This window comes from Notamacropus eugenii, chromosome 3, assembly GCF_028372415.1.
Source record: "Notamacropus eugenii isolate mMacEug1 chromosome 3, mMacEug1.pri_v2, whole genome shotgun sequence".
Lineage (NCBI taxonomy): Eukaryota > Metazoa > Chordata > Mammalia > Diprotodontia > Macropodidae > Notamacropus > Notamacropus eugenii.
This window is the reverse complement of record NC_092874.1, coordinates 300,219,319-300,241,693: the sequence shown is the minus strand read 5'-3', so window position 1 is coordinate 300,241,693 and position 22,375 is coordinate 300,219,319. Positions and strand designations below refer to the sequence as shown.

The 22,375-nt window shown below is 43.9% G+C and overlaps 1 protein-coding gene across 2 annotated transcripts in view; it reads right to left on the bottom strand.

The window, feature by feature from the left end:
• The window catches only part of EP300 (E1A binding protein p300), a 76,995-nt gene that overhangs the window by 4,282 nt on the left and 50,338 nt on the right, over positions 1–22,375 (bottom strand). For both annotated transcript variants that reach the window (XM_072656244.1, XM_072656245.1), the window contains exons 11-29: positions 19,835–19,912; positions 19,321–19,430; positions 18,060–18,218; positions 17,398–17,832; positions 16,065–16,244; positions 15,733–15,889; positions 14,736–14,854; positions 13,939–14,178; positions 13,327–13,415; positions 11,411–11,491; positions 9,673–9,729; positions 8,789–8,866; positions 6,139–6,206; positions 4,621–4,771; positions 4,343–4,489; positions 3,532–3,645; positions 2,411–2,576; positions 1,787–1,951; positions 1,224–1,385 (exon numbers count right to left, since the gene is read on the bottom strand). In XM_072656244.1, coding sequence (XP_072512345.1) covers positions 1,224–1,385; positions 1,787–1,951; positions 2,411–2,576; positions 3,532–3,645; positions 4,343–4,489; positions 4,621–4,771; positions 6,139–6,206; positions 8,789–8,866; positions 9,673–9,729; positions 11,411–11,491; positions 13,327–13,415; positions 13,939–14,178; positions 14,736–14,854; positions 15,733–15,889; positions 16,065–16,244; positions 17,398–17,832; positions 18,060–18,218; positions 19,321–19,430; positions 19,835–19,912 — 2,756 coding nt within the window. The remainder of the gene's footprint in view (positions 1–1,223; positions 1,386–1,786; positions 1,952–2,410; positions 2,577–3,531; positions 3,646–4,342; positions 4,490–4,620; positions 4,772–6,138; positions 6,207–8,788; positions 8,867–9,672; positions 9,730–11,410; positions 11,492–13,326; positions 13,416–13,938; positions 14,179–14,735; positions 14,855–15,732; positions 15,890–16,064; positions 16,245–17,397; positions 17,833–18,059; positions 18,219–19,320; positions 19,431–19,834; positions 19,913–22,375) is intronic.

Below are 22,375 nucleotides of genomic sequence, written 5' to 3'. Positions count from 1 at the left end.
CTACCAGAATTCTGTCAAAGTAAGCAATGCTCTAAAGAAATTAATTCTACAACAGAGCTTGAAAATGTTGGAGTATAGTAATGGTTTGGGGATCATCTGTATTTACTCCCAGACCAACATTTCTCATTGCCTCAGTGAGTTCTGAAGATAGTACTTGTATTGTCTTAAAATGGTTCCAATTTGGGAAAAATGATTCAAGTAGTGATGCGGTATCTTGGAAGTAACACTGAGTTTAGAACCACCAGACCTGGCTGGAGTCTCTTACTTATTCCCAGGGTGACTCTGGGCATGTCACTCAAAGTCCACTTCCACATGAATGAAACACAGGGGACTATGACAAGGTCCTGTCCTGTCCTGTCCTGTCAGGTCCCAGTGGCACCAGAGGAATTCAGAGCAAGAAGGGAGCTTTCAAAACTAAGTCCCATTCCACTGCTCCCATGAATTCTGTAATAAACATACACACACACCTGCACAACTGTATATGTCATGAAATGCTGCTCTATAAAGCCAACAAATAAAATTTCCACTAGAAAGAAATGCTTGATAGAACAAAGTTGTTTCAATGAGGTCAGAAAATGGCCCCTAAAGATTATGCTCAACTAATTTTGTTAGATCAAATGATTCTAAAAAATATGCACTTTTATATCTATCCATGTTCAATTCTCACTTCCTCTAAGGACTTTCTGTGACTGAGGAGTTTACATTAGAGACAGAGGTCTCCTGCCCTTGTTGTCCTGATAATTTGGAAAACATTTACACAAAACCCACTGAAATTTCCCAAATACCCACAGCACCATGTGTAAACATGCAAAAATTTAGAAAAAAATAATGGGCCTATGGACAGGATTCCAGCACCAGAGTCCTGCCCACTTACTAATTCATTACGGAAAAGCTGGACTGACGTCCTCCACCTCCTGAGCCCAGACTCCAGAGGCTCATCTCTACCACAGTCATTACCAACATTTCAAGGGGAAGAAGTTGGGTGAATAGCGGAGTCTTCTTTCTCACACCAAAACCATTTTGGCCGTTCACACGAACTGGAGAGCAAAAAAGCTGAGATGCCAGTGCTGTCCCACCCATCAAACAGGCCAAATTAAGGCTCGCTCAACAGCCATACATCACTGAAGCAATAAGGTCAGACATCCCAGTGGCTCTTTACCATTGAAACAAGTCATCAGGACCCTGGATTCAGCAATGAATGGCCAGACTACCCGCCCCCTCACCTCCTTGTGCTTCTCCATGGTGGCGTACAACTTCTGGGAGAGGTCATTGGAGACGCTGGGCAGGCCTGGCTTCTTCTTGCTGCCCCGGCTCAGGCTGCTTTTGTTTTTGCTCGTTTTCTTATTGTTCTTCTTCTTGGCGTTCTTGCTGTCTCCCTTAGTCACCTGAAGGAAGCAGGGGATGAACGTCCATGGCTTATGCCCAGGGAGCAGAGAGGCCTGCTCTGAAGGACGGCGTGGCCCCATGATCAGGACTGATGTCCTCCTAGAGATGTGCAGGGGCTGGTCCTTTTTTACTCCCTCCCAAAGCCACCCAGGTGATCAGTGGCATGAGAGACCCTGGAGCACCCCTACAGACATCTGCTCCTAAGCATTCCAGCTATTTTCAGACCCTTGGGGTCCAGAGGTGCCAGCCTCTGCCTGACAGTAACAACGCACACTTTTCTTGGCTCCCCACCCAGCATTCCTGTGCCCCTCATTCTAGCCTTGCTGTTCCTAACTCCATTGTGAGCTTGGGGACCTCATGGGCACAGGTGTGGGGCAAAGGAGCGGGTGCCGGGGCTTACATCTGTGCTCTCATTGCTCGTGTTTTCCTCCCTCTTCCGTTCTTCTTCTTCCTGCTCCAGCTCCTTGATGCTCTCCTCCAGCACATTGGGCCAGAAATCGCCTTCAAAGTAAGGAAGCTCCTTTGCACTCGTTAAACGATCTTCCGTGGCTTGTTTAAAAATATCCTACAAAATGCACAAGCATTTAATGACCACCCCTCGGAAGGAGGACGACAGGAGAGCACACAACGCCCTCCATAAAGTCCCCATGTTCGCTGGTTACTTCTGCCCCAATACTTTTCCCCTCCTTTTCAAAATTCTTTCTGATAGGGAATAGTTCCCTGGGGGTGCATAACAGGAAATGTAGGTGATCTATTCATTTCTTCACCAGTATTTCCCTCCCCATCTAGTATCCAATAAGGCCAAGGTGTCAAACACACAGCCCACAGCACTAGAGCAGGCTGAATCACCACAAAATACACCCAAATACAACAGAACCTAGACAATGTTAACACGTGCTTTTCTAAGTCAACAAGGAGCCAGCAGGGATTCCTTTATTGCGGCCCATTTCTGGTTTATCAGGTCATGACCCAAGATCTTACTGAGTACAGCGAGAACCCAGTTAGCAGCTACAACAGAACACACCTTGTAATCATGTACAATGCGCTCAGACACGGACTTGTCCAGCATCTTTTTGTACCACTCCTGCAGTCGTTTGGGCTTGGGGATCTTCTGATCAGGGGGATGGCAGTGAAAGATGTAGTCATCGCCTTCACTTGGTGGGCAGGCCCAAATGTGCCCTGTTGTGTACCTAAACCAAGTTTTTCATTGAAAATCAATCTGTTATTTTTTCCTCTGTAAAAACCAATGTAACTTAAACCATGAAGGGGGGAAGAGGAGAAACACAAAATCCTGTGATGACCCTGCACTCAACACCCTGATCTCAGGCACCAAGCATGCTGAGGAGAGCTGGGAGGAAAGGCAGACACTGTCACTGCCACACAGAAGACAACTGAGTTCCACTGATGATGAATGAGATGTTGAGCAGGAAGGTCTAAGATATTGTGAAAATGCCATTTTCCACAAAGGGAGAGCATGGGAAGAGCGGTGACTAACAGATTCACTGGGAAAGGCAAAATTTGTGCTCAGGTCAAAGAGACCTTGAGGGTCTGAACTAGCCCAGGAAAAACCTGGGGTGGGGAACCTGCAGCCTCAAGGCCACAGGTGGCCCTCTAGGTCCTCAAGTGCAGTCCTTGACGGAATCCACACTTGGCAGAACAAATTCCCTTCATAAAAGGATTTGTTCTGTACTATCTGGGACTTAGTCAAGAGGTCACATCAAGGTTCCCTATCCCTGAAGGTGATTTCTTAAGGAGAATTCCAGGAGGACTACCCCACACTCAATAGGACAAGCACACCCAAACCAGTGGGATGATTATTTTCTTTGAGGGTAGGAGTGGAGTTGAAAAATGTCCTCAATGTTCATATGCCTAAGGCAGTCTAGAATATTCTCAGATGCAGCCACAAATGGAGACATCACCTAGACTGCTTATAGCAGAGGAGACCCAAGGGGACTAAGCAAATACCATGATATGGTAGTATTTATAGGCACACCCAAAGACAATTACATGACATTAGAAAATAAAGGGATCTTTCATGTCCAAGTATTTTTAAAAAGCCAGGAAGGTATGATAACATTCCTATCTACTCCCCGGTATTATTATACCATACTACCACGTAAAAAATAGAAATACTAATATACGTACCCTAATTTCTTGACATATTCTAAGTAGCCAATTAAGATTTCATGATAGACTGCAGTCCTGAAGCATTTGGGGCGGAAAAAATGAACACTGTCGAGGTAAGATATATATACTCTCCTAAAAAGACAGGAAGGAAAGAGAACAAATCAAACACTGCTGAACTAGTCATTTCTACAAGGACATACACTTCAGCAGGAACTGTTGTGAAGAAGAGAAATTCTTAAGTAAATGCTTTCAGAGTCTACCTCAACTTTCACAAGGGTGGTCCCACATGCCTACATCCCACTGCTGTCTTATGTCACAGGAATGACTTGGCTACCCTGGCCAGGCACCTTATGCTGCCCTGGACAACATTCCTTCTCTTTCCAGAAAAGAATAAGCTTTATCATAGTGTGCTGTTAATTGGTCCCAGGCCCTTACCTTCCACTGCTCCTCAGGTAACACAGTAAATCCCAAAAAACTGAACAGTTCTGAATTCTGGATTACAATGGAAATACTTCCCAGAGCTGGGTCTCAGAGCTGGATGGAAGGGGCCTCAAAGCCGTCTCCACTCAACCCGGGCAGCCCCCTACATCCCCTCCCCACAAGGCAGCTCACTCCTTTGTGGAAGGAAGTTTTTGACATCAACTTTCCTCTCCCCTGCTCCTAGGTCAGCCTGTGTTCTGGAGTCAACCAGGACATGGCTCCTCTATACATTGCAGTCTTCTGAGAACTTGATGGCAGGTAACACATGCCCATCATCTCCCTACCCCCAACTCTAGAGGGACAAAGAAAATCATCCCCCCGTCCACTAACTCTGCACAGCCCACCTTACCTCTGATTGGGTGGAGGGCAGTCAGACCCATACTCTTGAACGTGCATGCCAAAAAAGCACAAGTCAACACCATCTATTTCCTCAAAGGCAAAGAGGGCTTTTGTTCGGTAAGGAAAGGATTCCGCCATCTCGCCACTGTCGACAAACCTATTGGGATTCAGAATAATGCATAGCTGGTTAGGTGAGGACACACACGTATAGAGCAAGACGGAGCAGTGGTCAGCACCTCCCCCCAAAAGAGAGGAGCCTAAAAGGTTAGTGGAATGGCAGAGACCCACCTTGCTTTCATGCCTGGCTTCACTTCGACAGTTTTGTCTGAAGCATGAACAACCCGAACTGTGACCTCTCCAGACTCTGGGTGATTCTGCCGTCTCAGAAAGTCATTTACTCGGTTTTCTAGGAAGGTACCAAGTCTGGTAGATGGCAACCCTAAAGAAACCAAAATGATCCTCAAAAACAAAAACACAGGCACATTTCTTCTAAATTGTGCAGGGAAAGGGACCATTGGTCAACATGTGAGACTATCATGACCACCAAAAGACCCCACTCTGGACAGACACACAACATGCACTCCCACTCCTTCTCCTTTCTACAAAATCCATTTTTACTGCTATCTTTCGCTTGCCTATCACATTCATTTCTGAACCTATCTTTCCCCGAGCTAGTGGGCTATTTCTAGTAACAAAGATTGGAAAGGTGACTCAAACCATCACATCAACTCTGCTCAACAGAATGTGGAACATACCCAGCCCTTCACCCTGTGAGGAGGGCACAGAGGGAATCTTCCCAGGCTTCCATGAATTGTTCATAATTATCTTTTCTTATGGCACCATTAATATTCTAATTACATTCATGTATAATAACTAGACCTAACCATTCTAAATCAGTTTTTGATTGACATCAAAAACAACCATGGAAATTTTGATCAATGTGCCACCGTCACTCTACTTCCTGTGACCATCTCCTCGAAGTACATACCTACAAGTGGGATCTCTGGATAGATATGGATAGATATGGATATTTCAGCCAGTTTTTAAAAAACGAACATAAATCAGATCGGAGTGGAATAGCTCGAATAGTAAAAAAAAAATGCATGTGTTCCTGCAGGAACACTGATCCTTCATGTCTATTTTTGGGTGATCTTTGCCAACATGGTGGGTGAGGGGTTAAATGTCAGTTCTGAAATTCTGCCAAATGCTTCCTGTGCCTTAGCTGGAAAGCCTCATTAAAACTGTTTGTGAAGAAAATGCTATTTAATAAAATGATCAGTTCTGAGGAAACTGAGCTAACTAGTGGAAAGTCTTGACCACATACATACATCATCAAAATGATAACAAAATAATGCAACGGTGTAGGAGCACAGACACTGATTGTGTCTGCAGAAAGCCCCAGATCAAGAGCAATGTGGAGGGAAGGAGGAACTGGAGACAGTTCTAACAGTATGCTACTCTTTCAAGGCAGGATTTGGAATTTCATTCACATATGGTTTGAAGATTGCTACTACTGCAGCTTTAAGTTAAAACAAATTTAAACAATTCAATCTAACAATACTTGTTTACTAAACCTAAATGCCTCTGACCTGTTGGAATGTCTTAGCCTCTGGAAGCCCTGGCCTTTAGCTGTACCAGAAACTCTTGAATCCTCTCCAAGGCATAAATAAGGTACCTGCCTGCACTGACAAAGTAATTCCCCAAGTCTGGCCCAAATCCACCAGGAGGGAGGAGCTCTCTGTCAGTTTTCACTGACACTTTGCCAGAACTAGAAGAAATTCAGTTACCAAGAAGGCAGTGACATACTTTTAGCCGAAAACTTGTTTTCTTTCCGGGTTCGTCCAGTTTTCTTCAGACACCCATCACAAACAAATCTACAGTTAGAATAAAAACCAAAAAAGATGTTTCATTGAATCTCACATGGGGTAGAAAAGGAAATTAAACTAAAAAGAGAAGGCAGGTTTTCCAACCACCGAGAAAGGATCTTCCTATTCTATTTGTGGAAAAATGGGATACTAGAAAGGCATCGCAGGCAGTCACTGGGCCGGGGAAGACCATCCAGTTCAAGTTGTACCTGAAGGGCAATGGCCCTGCATTTTTGCAATGGCTGGATGGCTCAGAGCAATCTGCCTTGAAGAATCTGCAGGGATACCTTTCAGGATGTGTGTGGATAGCAACGTGGGCAAAGCACAAGACAGATACACTCAGAGGAATGCAAGACTCAGCTCTTGGTCACCATGGACTTCCTAAGATTTAGCCCAGGGGAAGGCAAGACAAGCTTGGTGTCACCAGGGTCGTATAAAACTGTGCCCTGGATCCAGAGAACTCAAGGTGTTAACAATGACACTAATCATTCAATCAACATAACAATAAAAACCAACCAGGAAGCAAGGTTTCAGTAGGGAAATAGAGACCCAGGGATGAGCGCGTGGAGGGTCAGGGTTAATGTCCGTGGATGAGGTGAGAAAGGTGACAAGCATGGAGTCTGCCTGTGCTCTCAGGGATGTGGAGGGAGACCTAGCGCAGGTGTGTTCAGGAGGAAGGTCACCCAGTTCAAACCTGAGGAAGAAGAGCGGGCCTCTCTGCTGAGGGAAGGGGAGAGACTGAGCAGTGTGAGAGGGCTGTTGCCTCCCAAAGGCATGTAACAGGAAGGGACTGAAAACGTCCCAAGTCTGTCAAAGTGATGACGTGACTGCGACTTCATAAACAGCATCACCAGAAAGAACCAAGAAAAGCCCTGGGCCTCGGGCTCTCCACTGAAGGCACATCAGGAGGTGAACACAGTTGGGTCAGCTGATGGTCTGAGAATGCAATCTGGATTTTGGGGGCCAGGCAGGGATAGGCAGGCTTCTGCACCTCACCAAGACTACTGAACAGGGCTTCAGAGTGAAAGGTGAGGAGTGAGCGCACTTGGTGAAGTCACTTGGGTCAGATGAACTATACCCCTCGGTATGAAAACAATGGACAGATAGGGCTGCTGAACCATTCTGAGGCATATCCTAGAGAAGATGGAGGACAAAGAGGTAATGCGGGACCAGCCAAGGGCCAGCCATTGGAACTGATTTTTTAAAAAGAGAAGTTAATGAAATGTGCTGGCTCTCTCTCCACATAGGACAATGAGTTTGACTTCAGTTCCTAGTCAACCTTTTAGAAAAGGAAGTGCTTCTTTTGGAGAAGATATGCTGGCTTCATGTAAGGCCAGGCCAGAAAATGGTTTTATGTCCTATTATGACAGGAACACTGTCAACACTTGTCCTGGTGCCTGCATAGGCTGGCCCCTATGCAGATGTGACGTGGCCACCTTCACATTCCATTGACTACAGACCAGGAAAATTAAGGTGTAGAAACCAAAGTCCTTCCAAATGTCAAATGATCCAAAGTTAAAAGCGGGTAAGATTTTATCAGTGGAAATGGTATTAAAGATAATTCACCTACCTTCTGCTTTTTAGCACTATATGTATCAAAACGTAATACTGTTCACCAAGATTTTGTTATGTTTGTGGACAATGTGGAGAGAAAAGATGTGGACTAGATGCTAGTACATTATCTGACAAATCTTGAACCGGCTGAATGGTCCTCAAAGTATCCACTGCTTTGGTATCAACTTGGGAGCCTCTCTCCAGGGGAGGACCGCAGGGTCTTTGCTTTGCCTTGAGCTGGGAGAGGGATAGCTACCAGACCTTTGAGACAGGTCCACAAACAAGATGAAATTTAATAAGGACATACACCAAGTGTTGCAACTGATATTTAAAAATTGTTTTCCTCAGTAGAAGGTGGGGGAAGCATGAAAAAGAGCCCAAGAGATCTGGCGGGTCATATGCCAACGTGAGGCAACCTGGGCTCTGAGATGAAGGTGGTGAGAGCCATAGCTGGAGAGCCCGTAGAGGAAGAAGGCACCGCCTTCAAGAGCTGAGGAATGGGGGAAGGAACAGACAGTGCTGAGTCTGGAGATGAAAAGAGTCAGAGACTCAGAAGGATGAGAGGACTGCCTCTGAAGGGCATGAAAGCTGAGCACCTGCTAGTCAGGCAGGTAGCAGAGCTCTGGGGGAGGCATGAAAGGGACCAGATGGGTGCGCAGAGGTCACTTCCAGTTTGGCCACAACTATCTATGTAAGCCTAGACAACGTCCACGATCAAACATGTCCAGGCCTCAGTCTCACCTGTAATAATGAACGGAGTCAAACCTGAAGTCCCTTCCAGTTCTAAAGTTATGATGAACTCTCTAGGAAATTCTCATAAAACTAATGGATAAGCCCTTCTTGTTTCTATCATATGAGCCTGCAGAAAGCTCGGATTGCATCTGTTACCCAGACCATGCGTGGGTCACCTGCACGCCTACGGGATGAGGCCACATGTCCTACAATGGAAAAGACACTGATCTCCTACGGGATCAAGTGCCAGGAGAGGCCAAGAGAGGACTACTGCATGGACAGCTAACAGTAGCACCACTGCTTACCCAGATGGCCAGATGACCTCGTTGTGAAGGACACAAATCTGATGCATTTTTCGGCCACATTCTATACATTCAACAAACCTGAAAAATCAAAGGTCAAGACTCAAAAAACATGCAGAAAAGAAACCATGACCAGGTTCATTAGTGTGCACTGCCAAGGTCCTACCATCCACGAGTCATTAAATCTCTTGCTTTCTGAATTCCTTATGGAAAAGTAGTCACTTGATTAAGCTACACCCAAAGGCAAGTGTAATTTGGCCATTAGAATTTGGGAAGGGAAATATCAAGTTGGAGAAAAACAACGATTGCCCACCCAACACACAAAGAAGAGAGGTCATCTTGGCTGACTTGGATCCCCAAATGGCAGAGACTGCTCTCTCTCAAATTCTTGAGGTGACCCAAAGTACTTGCATATTTCAATATGCTTGTTCTCAAAGGTCACACTACAAACAAATAAGGGAATTATGGAAGCCCTTGCTCATACCGGGAGAATGCTGGTATAGAGTTGTATGACCAAGCTACAGATGACAACAGAGACTAAAATGTGCTCCAAAGAAGAGCTATCCCCTCATCTCATGCCGTTAAGACAGGATGGTTCAATAAACTACCAAAATACCAAGTCCTTTAAGTGGGAGAAAAATAGCCACATGGTCTATTCAAGGGCACAGGGATCAGAAATGGCTGAGCTTATCGCTATTCCACTGTGGTCTAAGGAACCACTTAGCCGCCATTCCAGGACCACCTGACTGCAAAACCCAGATGAGCAAATTAAAAGCAACATAAATGACTATTTGAAGGAAAAAAAAGGGGGAAGGGGGGTGCATGAGATTTTAAAGCATTTCTGGAAAGAGAACAATAAAATGCCCTCAACATTCATAACTACTTACAGTTCAGGATCCAGTGTATCATTCTTTCTTTTGGAAAACTGCTCCTTATTTATTGTACTATGGAGAGAATAAAGGGACAATATTAAGAATACATCTTTCATTTAACGACTTTTTCTAGTCCATACTGTCCTGGACAAAATAAATAGCACTAGAGGTGGTATCTGTTCAATTCACATTGTCTCAGTCTAGTATTTATAAATTGGCCCTTCTCTGGTATTTAAAAATACCATTAAATGATAGTGAAAAGCAAGCTAAAGATAATTCTCTATTTTAAAGTATAATCCAAGTTCAACAAACTAAAAAGCTTTCTATTAATAAAGACTGCATCTATCATCCCATAACTGATACCCATGATGCTAATATTTAAGGATAACTTTGCCACAGAAAGAGGCAAGTAATAAATGTTTATAAACCTTTAAGATCCGATTAATAAATAAGAAAATGGGCCACACTTGGTTGAGTGAGAGCTACTTTGGGCCTATAAAATCATTTCTCAGTGACATTAATACTCACACTCTCCCTGTCAGAGACTTCTTTTCAAAGGACCCCAGGGACCAATCACTCAAAGCAAGCAGTAGCAGTGAGGCTTCTCATGGTATTTCCAGAAGCACAGAAATTGCTTCACATTTCCACCACTTATCCCACTAATCACTACAAGATTCACAGCTGCAGATTGAGCCTTAGACTTATAAAGTTGTTACCATGTTCTCCTTAAGAACCTTCATTGGGTTCTAGACATTACAGTAATGGTCACTCAGTCCCTGCTGTGGCTATTCTGCTTGTTGTATTACAGTGAGTAACAGATGCTAGAGAAATTAGTTTGTGGTCCTGATACGGAGTTTAATCTTTGTTCTAAGTCCTGCCATTTCCATTTTGATGAATTGATGATTTTCCCAACTCTTTTAATGCAATCGAAAAGTTGCTCTCTTAATTATAGACAAGCCTCTGAGATTGTTAACACTGGCATCTACCTAAGAGGTCATCTTACTTCCCCATCATTTAGTCCATGCCTGAGAGAAATTACTTTTCTGATCTCGTCAGAGATTACAAGAGATAGGCCAGACTGTTTCCAAGACAAGCTTTCATCAAGAGAGGTCTGACCTTGGGGAAGGCTGGGCATAGGAGTTTCTCCCAGCTGTGCCAGAGAACACCTCATAACACAAGGAAAGTAAAATCAATCTAAAGAATTTCTGAATCCAAGAAACAGAGATATGCCCCATCATTTTCTGATAGCAAGAGGGTCAGCTCTACTTGCCTGGCTCTAAAATTTACAAGTGGGTGAGTCACCTTATCCCTCCAGCCTCCATTTCTCCATCTATAAATGGGGGGGAGGAGGACAGGTAAATACCGCTCTGAGCATGTTACTTCTATCTTGGAACAAAGCATCCCCCCCATGCCCCCCAAATGAAAACGAGATGGTGAGCAGACAGTGGATATTAGTTCTGTCTGGCACACAGAATTACTAAGGGGGTCTGCTGCAATATTCTGCCAACCACAAAAATACAGAGTAGCGAAGAAGAGGAAAAACAAAAGAAGATACACGTGTAACCTGAAGGGACCTTGTCTGGAATAAGGAGTGACACCATGACGAACTTTTAGGACAGTCACTTGTAAATGACACAATGGTCTCTCAGCACAGAGCACTAAAAGGTATCGCTTTAGAATAAACTGCTTGAGAAGACAAAGCTTTTCCAAGTGAAACATTTTCAGACGCTGATCACAAGCCCTTAATACTTACGTTTGAGGCTGGGATGGATCATCCCCCAGAGAAACGCTCTCGCCCTGGATTTCATTGAAACACTTCTCACAGAAATGATACCTGTCGGCAAGAAGGCCATACTGGGGTGAACTATTCCGGTCACCCAACACAGCCCAAGCCACGCAACGATGCCACCAATCACAGCAGGCCAAGGAGGGGGACGGGAGCAGAGAGCAGGTCATCAACGGCGACAAGGACAGTCAGTGATGGAGATACATGGGCACCCACAGTTTGGGTTTGGGTTTGGGTTTGGTTTGGTTTTTGCAATCAGAGCCAAGTGCGGACAACGACAAGCATGAGGGAGAAAAAAAAATACACAGACACACAAACACACATACTCAAACAAAACGAAGAAATGAGGGATCGCGGGTCAACAGACAACACAGAGCCAGACAAGACAACACAGAGCAGAAAGCCAAGGCAAAGCACTGATTAGCATTCAGTCTCTCAAATGGGATTACAAGCAGCAAATCAAACCAATATTTCAATTATGCTAACCCACACCCTTGTGTCTTCATAATCCATGCCAATTAAAGCAAAGAATCCAAATGAGGAAGAGGAAGGGAAGGGATGTCCCTCTGACCACCACTTAAGCAGGAGTCCTACTTTCTTCTAAAAGTGCCGTGACAGATACTAGGAGGCAAGGCTGGTCACGGAGGACTCCGGCCAATGAAGGCAAGACAAGCACATACTCTGACCTTTACCAAGTTGGGGCATTGGCTATTAGGAAAATCATTTACTGACAAAGGGGGAAGGCCAAAGCAAGGGATGGTCGTGCACCTGCATGCACAGACTCACACACACAGCTACTACAAAGGTGAATCAACAGATACTGCTGAGTTGGAATTTAGGAGTCAAAATGATATGTCAAGACAACAACATATTGGGGGGGGTGGAGGGAGAAAAACAGGACAATGGGGAATGTTTCATGACAACTGTTACTTGCTGTTTGAATATGAGATATTCCTAAAGACTTGTAATTACTTTATTGTTAGATATTTCACTAAATTATGATCAATGGACCCTCAAACTACCACCAAAATGTTGAGAGTGCACCTAACTTTAAGAAAAAATGGACAATGCTAACAAAAATAATCATTTTTCAAAGCCAGAAAGGTCTTGGTACCAAGGGGCACCACTAAAGAAATGGTCTTTTATTTAAATTCATTTTGCTTTCCAGCCTTGCCATTCAGCACACCAGTATGGTAAAGAAGACATTGGGCACAGTTAACACTATATGCAGGAAGATTCCAAGGCAGTCATGTAGACACACCACTAATACTGATAAGGAACACTTGTGGATGGCTGCCTAGGAAAAGGGGCCTGTCTGTCTACAGACACACACATATATATCTGAATATAAAGGCCCCATAACGGACCTCTCTGTGAACAGAGAAGGACTGGATACTACCTGGCTTCTTGTGAGCTAATAACAATGAAAAATGTCCCCAACAGAGATAAACTCACAAGAACGAGTGAGGATCAATGTCCATGAGCTTTCAGTGTTAAGGGAAGAATCTGGCTGGCTGGTTAAAGACAAGGCAGGAAGAAATCTGCTTGAATGCAGGATTCTAGGTCAATGTGAGAAGTCCAATGCAGAGTGAAGTTAGCAAGCACTAGACCTCCCAGGACACAGGAGAACAGGGGTTCCAGTTCTGGCATCACCTTGACCACTAATTCCTTGGTCTTCTTTGGGCATCAACTGAGAAAGAAATAGCAGAGCCAGACCCAAAGATCTCTCCCAGGTGCTTATGGCTCTGAGTTGTAAAACAGGAGGGGGCAATTCTGTTCTACCTGAAAAAGAGGTTTGTGCCCACCCTTTTCTGGCTGTCTGGTGGCCTCTCCAGGGTACAGGATAAATGGAGTATGACATCATTAAGCAGGGTCAAGCTTACCTGTTTTGATAACTGTAGTAAGTGGCATCTCGAGGGATCGTGCACAGTTGTTTGCCATAGCAACAAAGTGTTTGGGGTGAGAACTCCAACTGCAAGACAGTTTGTGAGCATTGCAAAGGTTTGAATGACAGGTCAAAAGAACAGTCAATTAACTGACAAATCAAAATCCTTTTTAAGGAATATCAACCTGCCAAGCTCATAATTTTAACTCCTCTTCATCTATTTGTTAATGCTGTACTTTTCAAAATCTAAGACTAAACTAAAAAGCTTTTTGTTAAAAAAAAATTATAATACACCATACAGCAAATTTCTGATTTAGTCATTCTTTCTAATGGGCATCATTTCTTCTAAGTACAGTAATGGAAAGAAGCTTTTACTTTAAAAGGAAGAAATAATAACAACAAGTAGCAGTGATAGAGTCCTCATTTCAGCTATCCTCACAAGCTGCCTGTGAGTTGGCTGAGGCAGAGAGGTGAGATGACCAGATGACTGCCCAGGCTTCCCTGCCTGCCTCAATTCTGTCAGAGACCATGTGCTTCGATAGGTCCACTATGACAGGTTTGGTTTGTTTTGGACAAAAAAAGGACATCTAAGGGAAATACCATTCCTTACCTTTCGGCCACAGCAATAGCCAAGGCTCTGCATGACAGGGTCAATTTCCTGCTCAAACACCTCGGCCAGCTTGGAGCAGTACTTGTACACCCGTGATGTCTTTCGGTTATAGAGCCAGGCATTGTTGAACATAAGCCATATATCGTCCACATACTGCCAGGGCTCTTGGTACTGTCCAGTGTCTAACTTCCTCTTAATGGTTGAGAGATCCATGGGACTCTTAACTATATCAAAATAATCCTAGAAGACAGAACAGATGTTAGGCAGCATTACTTCAGAGACTTCCAGAGCAAGTCCAAGAAACAAGGGTCAGTGGGTCATTTATCATCTTTATTCTAAGAGTATAAACTTCCAAAGGAAGCAAGGTGATGAGAGCTGTCATGTCACTTGAGCTAGCTCAGGCTTTCCAGGCAAGAGCTGCAGGTGCTCTCTATCTCATGCTACGTGGAGCCAAGTCTGGCCCTGATGCAATCCTGAGCTGAAGGAATGGATTCCCAACTCTCAGGCAAACAAAACATGACTCAGCTATCATATTTTCTTGGGACAGCATGGTCCCTGTTGATGCTTTCTTACTACCTAACGTTCTCTGTCCATGATCCCTTCTGGTCAAATGCAAAGATGTGCAAAGCTACAAGAAAATTTTAAAATGCAGCATATAATTTTCCATAGGAATCTAATAATTAATTCTTCAATCATGGCATAACAGATGCCAATCAACCAAAGAAAAAAAAAAGATGATCTTGTAATAGTGCCATAGTAGGAGTGAGGTGGGCAGGAGAGCATAGTCATATACATACCGGGATTCCTAGAAGCTGGGGGTCAACTGGCTGCCGGAAGGGAAGAGATTCTGGATCCTGACGGTAAAGGGCCTCCAGGGTTGGCATAAGTGCCTGACGTAATTCTTCTGGCTTAAAAACTTAAAAAATTTTTAAAATAAAAATGAATTAAATGCACATATATGCACACACATATTATGTAAGTTAGAGCATTAAAAAAATATACATGACCCAAAAATCATCCCCCTCACTAACATCCCCACCCCCAACATAAGGAAATGACCACTAAAGAAACATCTTCAGAGGGAGGGAGGAGCTTGTAAATTTCAGGCAACCCTGTCCAGAGAATGTCCTGTCAAGAGACTTGAATTAGGTCAATCCTCTCTGTCCAGTTATTAAAAAGTGATTTACTAGTTAGAATTGATCAGAATTAAGAGATGTGTCTGCAGGGTAGAACATGTCAAAACCCCCAAAGTGTTCAAATGATATTTTTAGTAAGAGATATTACAAGCTAGACAAGGTCCCAGGATCTTCCTCTTACACATATAAAGCATCATTAAAATCCTGGGTGATGAGAGCAGCAAGCAAGACTAAGCCACGGGCTCTAGTCTTGTTCTGACATCTGGACACTCAAGAAATCACATTTATGCAGTGTGTGTTAATGTCAATGGACACAGATGGTTTCTGTGACCCTTTAGCGCTTGCTCACGAAGTAACTGAACTTCAAGTGAGAGAAGAATTAGCCATGTAAAAGGAGGCAACCTCTGACAAAGTTCAGTAATCTACTAAAATGTGATGACAAAAAGGTAATCAAATCCTCAAAGGTATTTTCAGAAACGTGCCCACAAAATGAAAGGGGCTGGACAAGACAGGGCCCATGGCACCACATGAACCCGTAAGTGCACAGGCCCATCGCTGCTGGGCCCGTGAGAAGCACCTCACATCTTTCCAGAACACTGTGCACACTCTCCCCCACCCCCCACCATTTTCCACAAGGGAGAAGCTGACCTAGACTTACTTTTTTTCTTCGACTGTCCTGGGGCTGGAGAAACCTGCATGGCTGGAGTGCTTGGCTGCTCTTCCTCCTCCTTGGCTTCTGTCTTCACTTCCCTTGGTTTCTCTTCTGTGTCCATGGTTTCCAGCTTAGCATCTTCTGCTACAGCTGGTGCTTTGACCTGAAAGACAAGTAGATGGTTCTGTCCTAGAGCATCTTGCATTTTCTGAGGAGACACTATTAAGGAATTCATTTAAAGAGATATAAATAGTCATTAGGACCTGAGCTGGAATGTTTTTATTTATTTTATTCAAAGAGCTGATCAGATCACCCAGGGCTTGAATCGCATCTCTTACCTCTGGTTTATCCTCTGACTGGGTATCTCCTGGTTCTGATGGATCTTCCTCCATTGGGGGGCCAATCTTAATGTCCTGCGAAGGCTGCTGTTCAGGAGCAGTCTGGGAATTCACTTCTGTGCTACTGGCAGAGGGAGGGTTAGATACCTGTCCTTCAATGCTCACAGCAGGCTGGGAGAGCTAGGGAGAAAGCAAACGTACCCTGGAGAACATGTAATTCACCTTTTCCTAACTAAGTGGAATTTCCAGTGTATCTCCGACTTCTCTCACTCAAGTGTTTTCATTAATTATTTTTTGAAATGCAGGTAAACCTTGTAAATATCACTTTGTTCTTTCTCTAGCAAGCACTGAGTATCTAGTGCACATTTAAGAAAAAGAGCCAGGTGCCTTAGAAGAACCAGAAGAAAAGGTCTGCAGGAACTTCTAACTCTATTGGGGAAAAAAAGCAGCCCCGAAGTAAACCGATCTCTCCCTAGTGAAATGGCAGGTGCTGGGCCCAGGTCAACCCAGGAACATACAAGGCCTTCCCTTTTGGGGTGATGGTCCCTAACTGTCCTAAGCGCTTCACTATTCACCAATGGCTAGTCTACTCTTTTTCCTCCTCTTGGGCTGCTACCTTTCTCTAGGACTCAAGGGGCATCTGTCACAGTTTGAAGATGGCGAGTCATCTGACTTGTAACAGGAAAAATTAGAATTCTACCAATAAAGATACTCAGATGGTTTGGATCCATGAAACAGGGTTTAGGTCCTCCGAAAAGGAAAGAAAGAGCATTTACAAAGCAACTGCCATGTGCTAAGAACTAGATACACATGATTGGAAGTGTTATCACCCCCACTTTATAGATGAGGAAACCAAGAGAGACAGCAGTGATCTATCCAGCATCACACAGCTATTAAGTGTGTGAAGTAGGATTTGAATCCAGGATTCTCCCTGTCCCTTTATGCTTCTTTTCTGCCCATGTTCTGTAGCCTAGGGCCCAGATTCTCTATATATATTTAGCAATGTGACCAACAAATACCGTCCAGAGACCACTCAGATGGTTGAATGGGAATGAATCTCTGCCCCCGCCAGCTGATGATGGCCTTCCTAATCACTTTCTTTGCAGCCTCCCCCTAAACTCTCCCGGGATGCTGTGGCAGGAGTATCACAGAAGGGACTTTTCTTACAGCACAAGGACCAATCCCATTCCTAACTTTTTCTTAGCTAACCACCAAATGCACTGAATGCCTGACGGGCACCTGCCACACAGAGCACCCATGACAGCACATTCAGAGTTCACTTGGCAGGCTTGGTGCAAGGCAGAGAACAGAGAAGGGGCAACATTTTACATACTGGAGTTGTAGGCTGCTGAGGCGGGAGTGGGGCCGTAGGGGTGGGCACCGAGGCCGTGGCACTCTGCTGGGAAAGGGGCTGCTGCTGGGGCGCCTCGACTGAAGGGACAGCAGGAACTGGAGGCTGCACTTGGGGAGGAAGCTGTGCCTGAGGAGGTGTGGGTGTCTGTCTTGGAGTCGGGTGGAGAGCAGGGGGTTGTGGTCCAGAGGTCATTGCCGGGGGTGTTGGAGCAGGGGCCGAAGCTATGGGAGCAGGAGCCTGGGACCCCATGCCTGGGGGGGTATGATGCGGTGTAGGAGTCCGACTGGGGACTGGAGAAGGCGAATTCCGATGCAGAGAAGGTTGAGGGAGAGGGGGGCAGTGAATGTGGTTCCCCTGAGAACCTGGAGTCATTGCAGGAGAATTCACAGGACAGGAAGAGCTGGACATCTGTGCCTATTAAAAAATATCCATTTTGTAAGTTCACACAGGGAAGACTTCCAGCTGAACCTAGCAAGTCTAAGACGAAAGGGTCAACATCACAACCAAATGGGGAACCAAAGGTGTTTTCCCTAGACAACATTTACAAAACATAATGTGTTTCCCACTCAGATTAGCAAAAAGCCCCACAGAGAAGTCACTAAATGCTCCCCTCAAAGAAGGAGAGCAAGGCTTACACGTACTTGAGACACTGGGGCCTGGCTGTTGGGCTGAGCCATAGGTATATTTGCAGCATTGAGTCCTTGAGACGGAGTAGAAAACTGATTCTGCTGAAGGAATTGGCTTTGGCTGGAAGGCTGGCCAACTCCTGGTTGTTGCATCCGTGAAGCAAAGGCAAGAGACTGCAAAAGAGCACACAGCCCCAGAACACCTTGAGATTATGCCATGAGAATGGGGGAAGAACTAAGAAGAGGTTGAGCTTAGAAAAACTATCATCATAATACGCATGGTAGCTGAGTTGGAATTTTCCTGGTTGGGCCCAAAGGGCAGAATGGATAGAAGTTCCAAAGATTTAAATTTTATGGAAAGAAAAACCTCTTAGTGAATAAATACAACTCTATAAGAATGGAATGAGCTGCCCCATTCCCACTCCCTAGCAAGGGTGATTAAAAGGATAAATGTCAACCATTGCAGACACTGAATAGTTTCTACTAAACGTAAGATTTGGGGTTAAGAGTCAAGAGAAAGGAGTGGGATAGCCAAGGGGAAAGTAATGATGATAGAGAGGACCCCACCCCCAACAGTCAAGTCAAAGACCTATCGATAGGCCTATTACTCCCAACAGTCTACCCCATAAACAATTGTCATCAATGTATGATACACATATTGGCATGCAGAACAGTTGTCAAGGGAAGAAGGTAGGAAATACCTCCTTGAACGTCAGAACTGATTAATGGATGAGAGAGCAAATCAGCTGAAGATTCAGCAGCATTGGATGTTGGCATCACAATTTTCCCCACCTAACAACACAAATACTCACTACTACACTAGGTAGGTCAATCGATAAGATGACCTTTCTGTTCAAAAAGGCAGAATCAAAGAATATATTCATACACAACTATACTCTTATGCATGCATTATACCATGGAAATATCTCATTTTCTTATCTACTGCCCCAACTCAACAAAATCCCATTTCTTTGGCTAATGCAATCTTCATCCCTCTTCTTACCCCCCATTTGTGAATCCACAAGGCCTAGTACACTACTGATCTAAATCATGACATAGCACCACCCTCCCTTCAATTCCATATCAAAAGTTTAACCTCACTTCCACTCTAGCCTTTCTATATAAAAAAGAACACCAGCAGGAAGGATTCATTTCCCCTTTTGGAAGGCATGTTTTACAACTGTCTACTATGACTACCACCACTGCTATTGACAAGGGGTGGGGGAGGAGGGAGAGGAATCAAACATCAATGGAAAATGAAGAACATAATGCTGACCTGATTCATGGGCCCAGCCTGGGTTAGCTGTCCAGGGTGCTGAAGAGGAGGTGTCTGCCTGGGTCCAATGGATGGCAGCTGCATATTCATCTGGCCAAACTGATTCATTCCTGTTTAAAATACATAGAAGGGTCTTCATGCAGATGCACAAGTGACTTAATATCACAAAGTTACTTTTCAAGGCACAAATACTCTACCTTTAAAAAGTAATTAAGGAAATCTGTTCATGAACTGATGTTCTACAGCTGGTTGCGAGAACATTTTAAAACATGCAATTCTCAGTATTTCTCAACAATAGTTTAAATGTCACTTCACTGTGAGTCATAACCCCTTGGTCTTACTTTCATAACTTAGATATATACATGAATTCAGGCAGTTCTGAGTTTCCACCTGAAACCTACATATAGATAGTTTTGGCCAGGATCAGAATCTTGATGATTAAGATGATTTTGTAAAAATTAAAAAAAAAAAAAAAGATGACTTTGTATCCGAACTGTATCCTATTTTGACATACCTGCCTGTGGAGGCATACGAGTCATCATCTGGTTCGGAACATTGGCACGGATCATAGTGGGGTCTGGCAAAGGACCATCTGGGGAGAAGAAATCCAACATTAGGCAAACATTTTACTTCAAAAAAAGAAAAACAGAATAAAAAAACCAGTAACATTTGAAATAAGACTAGATGGTCTCTAGGAGCTCTGTTAGCCCCAAATCATTGCTTTTAGACAAGGTGCTGCATAGCCCAATTCAACTACAAGTTGTTCCCTGAAATGGGCCTGGCCACTTCCTCCAATGGACTTATAAATAACATGCATATATATGTATGTTTGGGGCTTTAGTGACAAAGCTACTAGAGTGATTGGACATTTTCTTCTCCAGGACATTATAAAAATGAGAAAATGGAGGCAGACAGGGTCAAATGACTTGACCAGGGTCACACAGCTACTAAGTATGTTTGAGTCCACATTTGAACTCAGAAGAGGAATCTTTCTGATACCCAGCCCAGTGCTCTATCCACTGTGCTACCTAGCAGCTCCCCAAAAAGACTGTTGGTGGGACCACTACCTAATTGAAATATGTGGAAACAATTAATTGGGGAAGTGATAATCTCATACTTTATCACATTCTAATTAAAAACAAGCTGTCAGGGGCAGCTAGATGGCACAGTGGATAGAGCACTGACCCTGGAGTCAGGAACACCAAGTTCAAATCCTACCTCAGACACTTGATACTCACTAGATGTGTGACCCTGCCTTGCCAAAAAAAAAAAACAAAACAAGCAGAAAACAAAACAAAAAGGAAGATCTCCTTATAATGGTTTATAGAACCAGTGCCCATTAATAACAAGTACAACCCAAAGGACATCAAATGAAATTACAACAAAGGAAAAACAACTGCACATTTGCTCCTTTACTCCAATTCCCCTCAAATAAAGGAATCCTCCTCTACAATATCGAGTATCTCAGCTTGAATTCCCAGTTTTCACTGTCCTCCCTCTCCCTCCCTTGGCATTGCTCTGACCCCATCCTTTCCTATACATGGATCAGACTCTCTAACATCAGAACCACCCTCAGGATTCTATCATGGCTTGCAGAACCTCCACATTGCTTCTTCCTCCAGTTTTCAAATCATTGTCTTTAAAATGGGACAACAAGAATTAAAGAAAACACTCAAGTGATGGTCCCATGTACATGAAATACAGTGCTACCATCACTTCTCAGGACTGGACACTGTATTTGTGCTGGTGCTTTGGAAACTGAGTATGTAATTAGCGAGGGGCATTGACTAGGTGATGTCAACAGGGTTTCCCAGGTTGTTTCTTTTTTTTAAGGCTACTAATTCTGATTTGAGAACTCTTATTTTTATATTAACTGCTATTAAACCAAAGCACAATGGATTAAGACAAGGATTGACAAAGTTTTACATGTGGAGCTAAAAAAAAGGTTTTAATATTAAATAAAAACCAATAAAGTGGTATTTTAAAATGTAAAAACTATTTTTGGCTTGTGAGTGAGAAAAAATAGGTGCCGTTTGCCCTAGACAAATGTTTTAAGGTAAGTCCATGTAAAATTAATTAATTTCAGCCTATCATCTCTGGTTGCTGAGAATCCAAATTCAAAAAGGTTTATTGTCATAGCAGCTAAAGAGCAAAACAGCAGCTAGCTCTCGTCTGGGGCCAGATGATTTCTTTGTCTTATCCAAGAAACAGTGGAAAGCTGTTTTAGACTATCTTAAAGGATGACACAAATCTATTAACTGGGATTTTGATTTTCGATTAGCTATAAATCAAAGTAATTTCATCCTAAACATTTTTTCCCCATTTTGCCCACAAAGATGTCTGACCCTATTACAATGGATAAAACCACAACTCACAATTATAACAACTACTAGTCTTCCATTTCTCATTAATTGACTTCATAATCATAGGGCAATTCCTCCTCTACCTCCTGAGCCTCCCTCCTCTCTATCTTGATCTGGTACAGAGTTTTCTAGCTAAAAATGAATGATGACCAACTTGAAGTCATTCCTCAATGATGAGCAAGCTATCCCGCAGAACAGTGATTTTGAACCCCAGGTGATTGAAACCCATCTCCCCATACACCTTTATCGCCCCCAACACCTATATCTCCTTTTTCATCATGACCTTGGGATTACCTAGTCCAAACCAAACCAAACCAACTCATTTTCATCTTTTCCTCTGCTACCTGTTAGCCCCTAGGCATTGTCCACACTGTGACTTCCAGCCCCTGACCATTCACAGGATTTCCTAGGATGTCACCCTGTACTTTTATCACCAACTCCCCCAGTTCCATCTCTACCCTCTCAGCTGAGGTCCTTGCCTTGAGGGCATTTGCCAAGGCTAACTTCTGTATCTGCACAAGGAATTCCATTCCATCCCATCTCCTCCAGCTGTCCACCCTCATCCTCACTATCTCCCTACTGCCCCACTAACATTCTCTGGTCTCCCCAACATGGCCAGCCATGTCTGCTAGCTATCATCTCATGGCTCCATCCTTCCAAAGTTAAACTCCTTGGGAGCTGACATAGTGTGC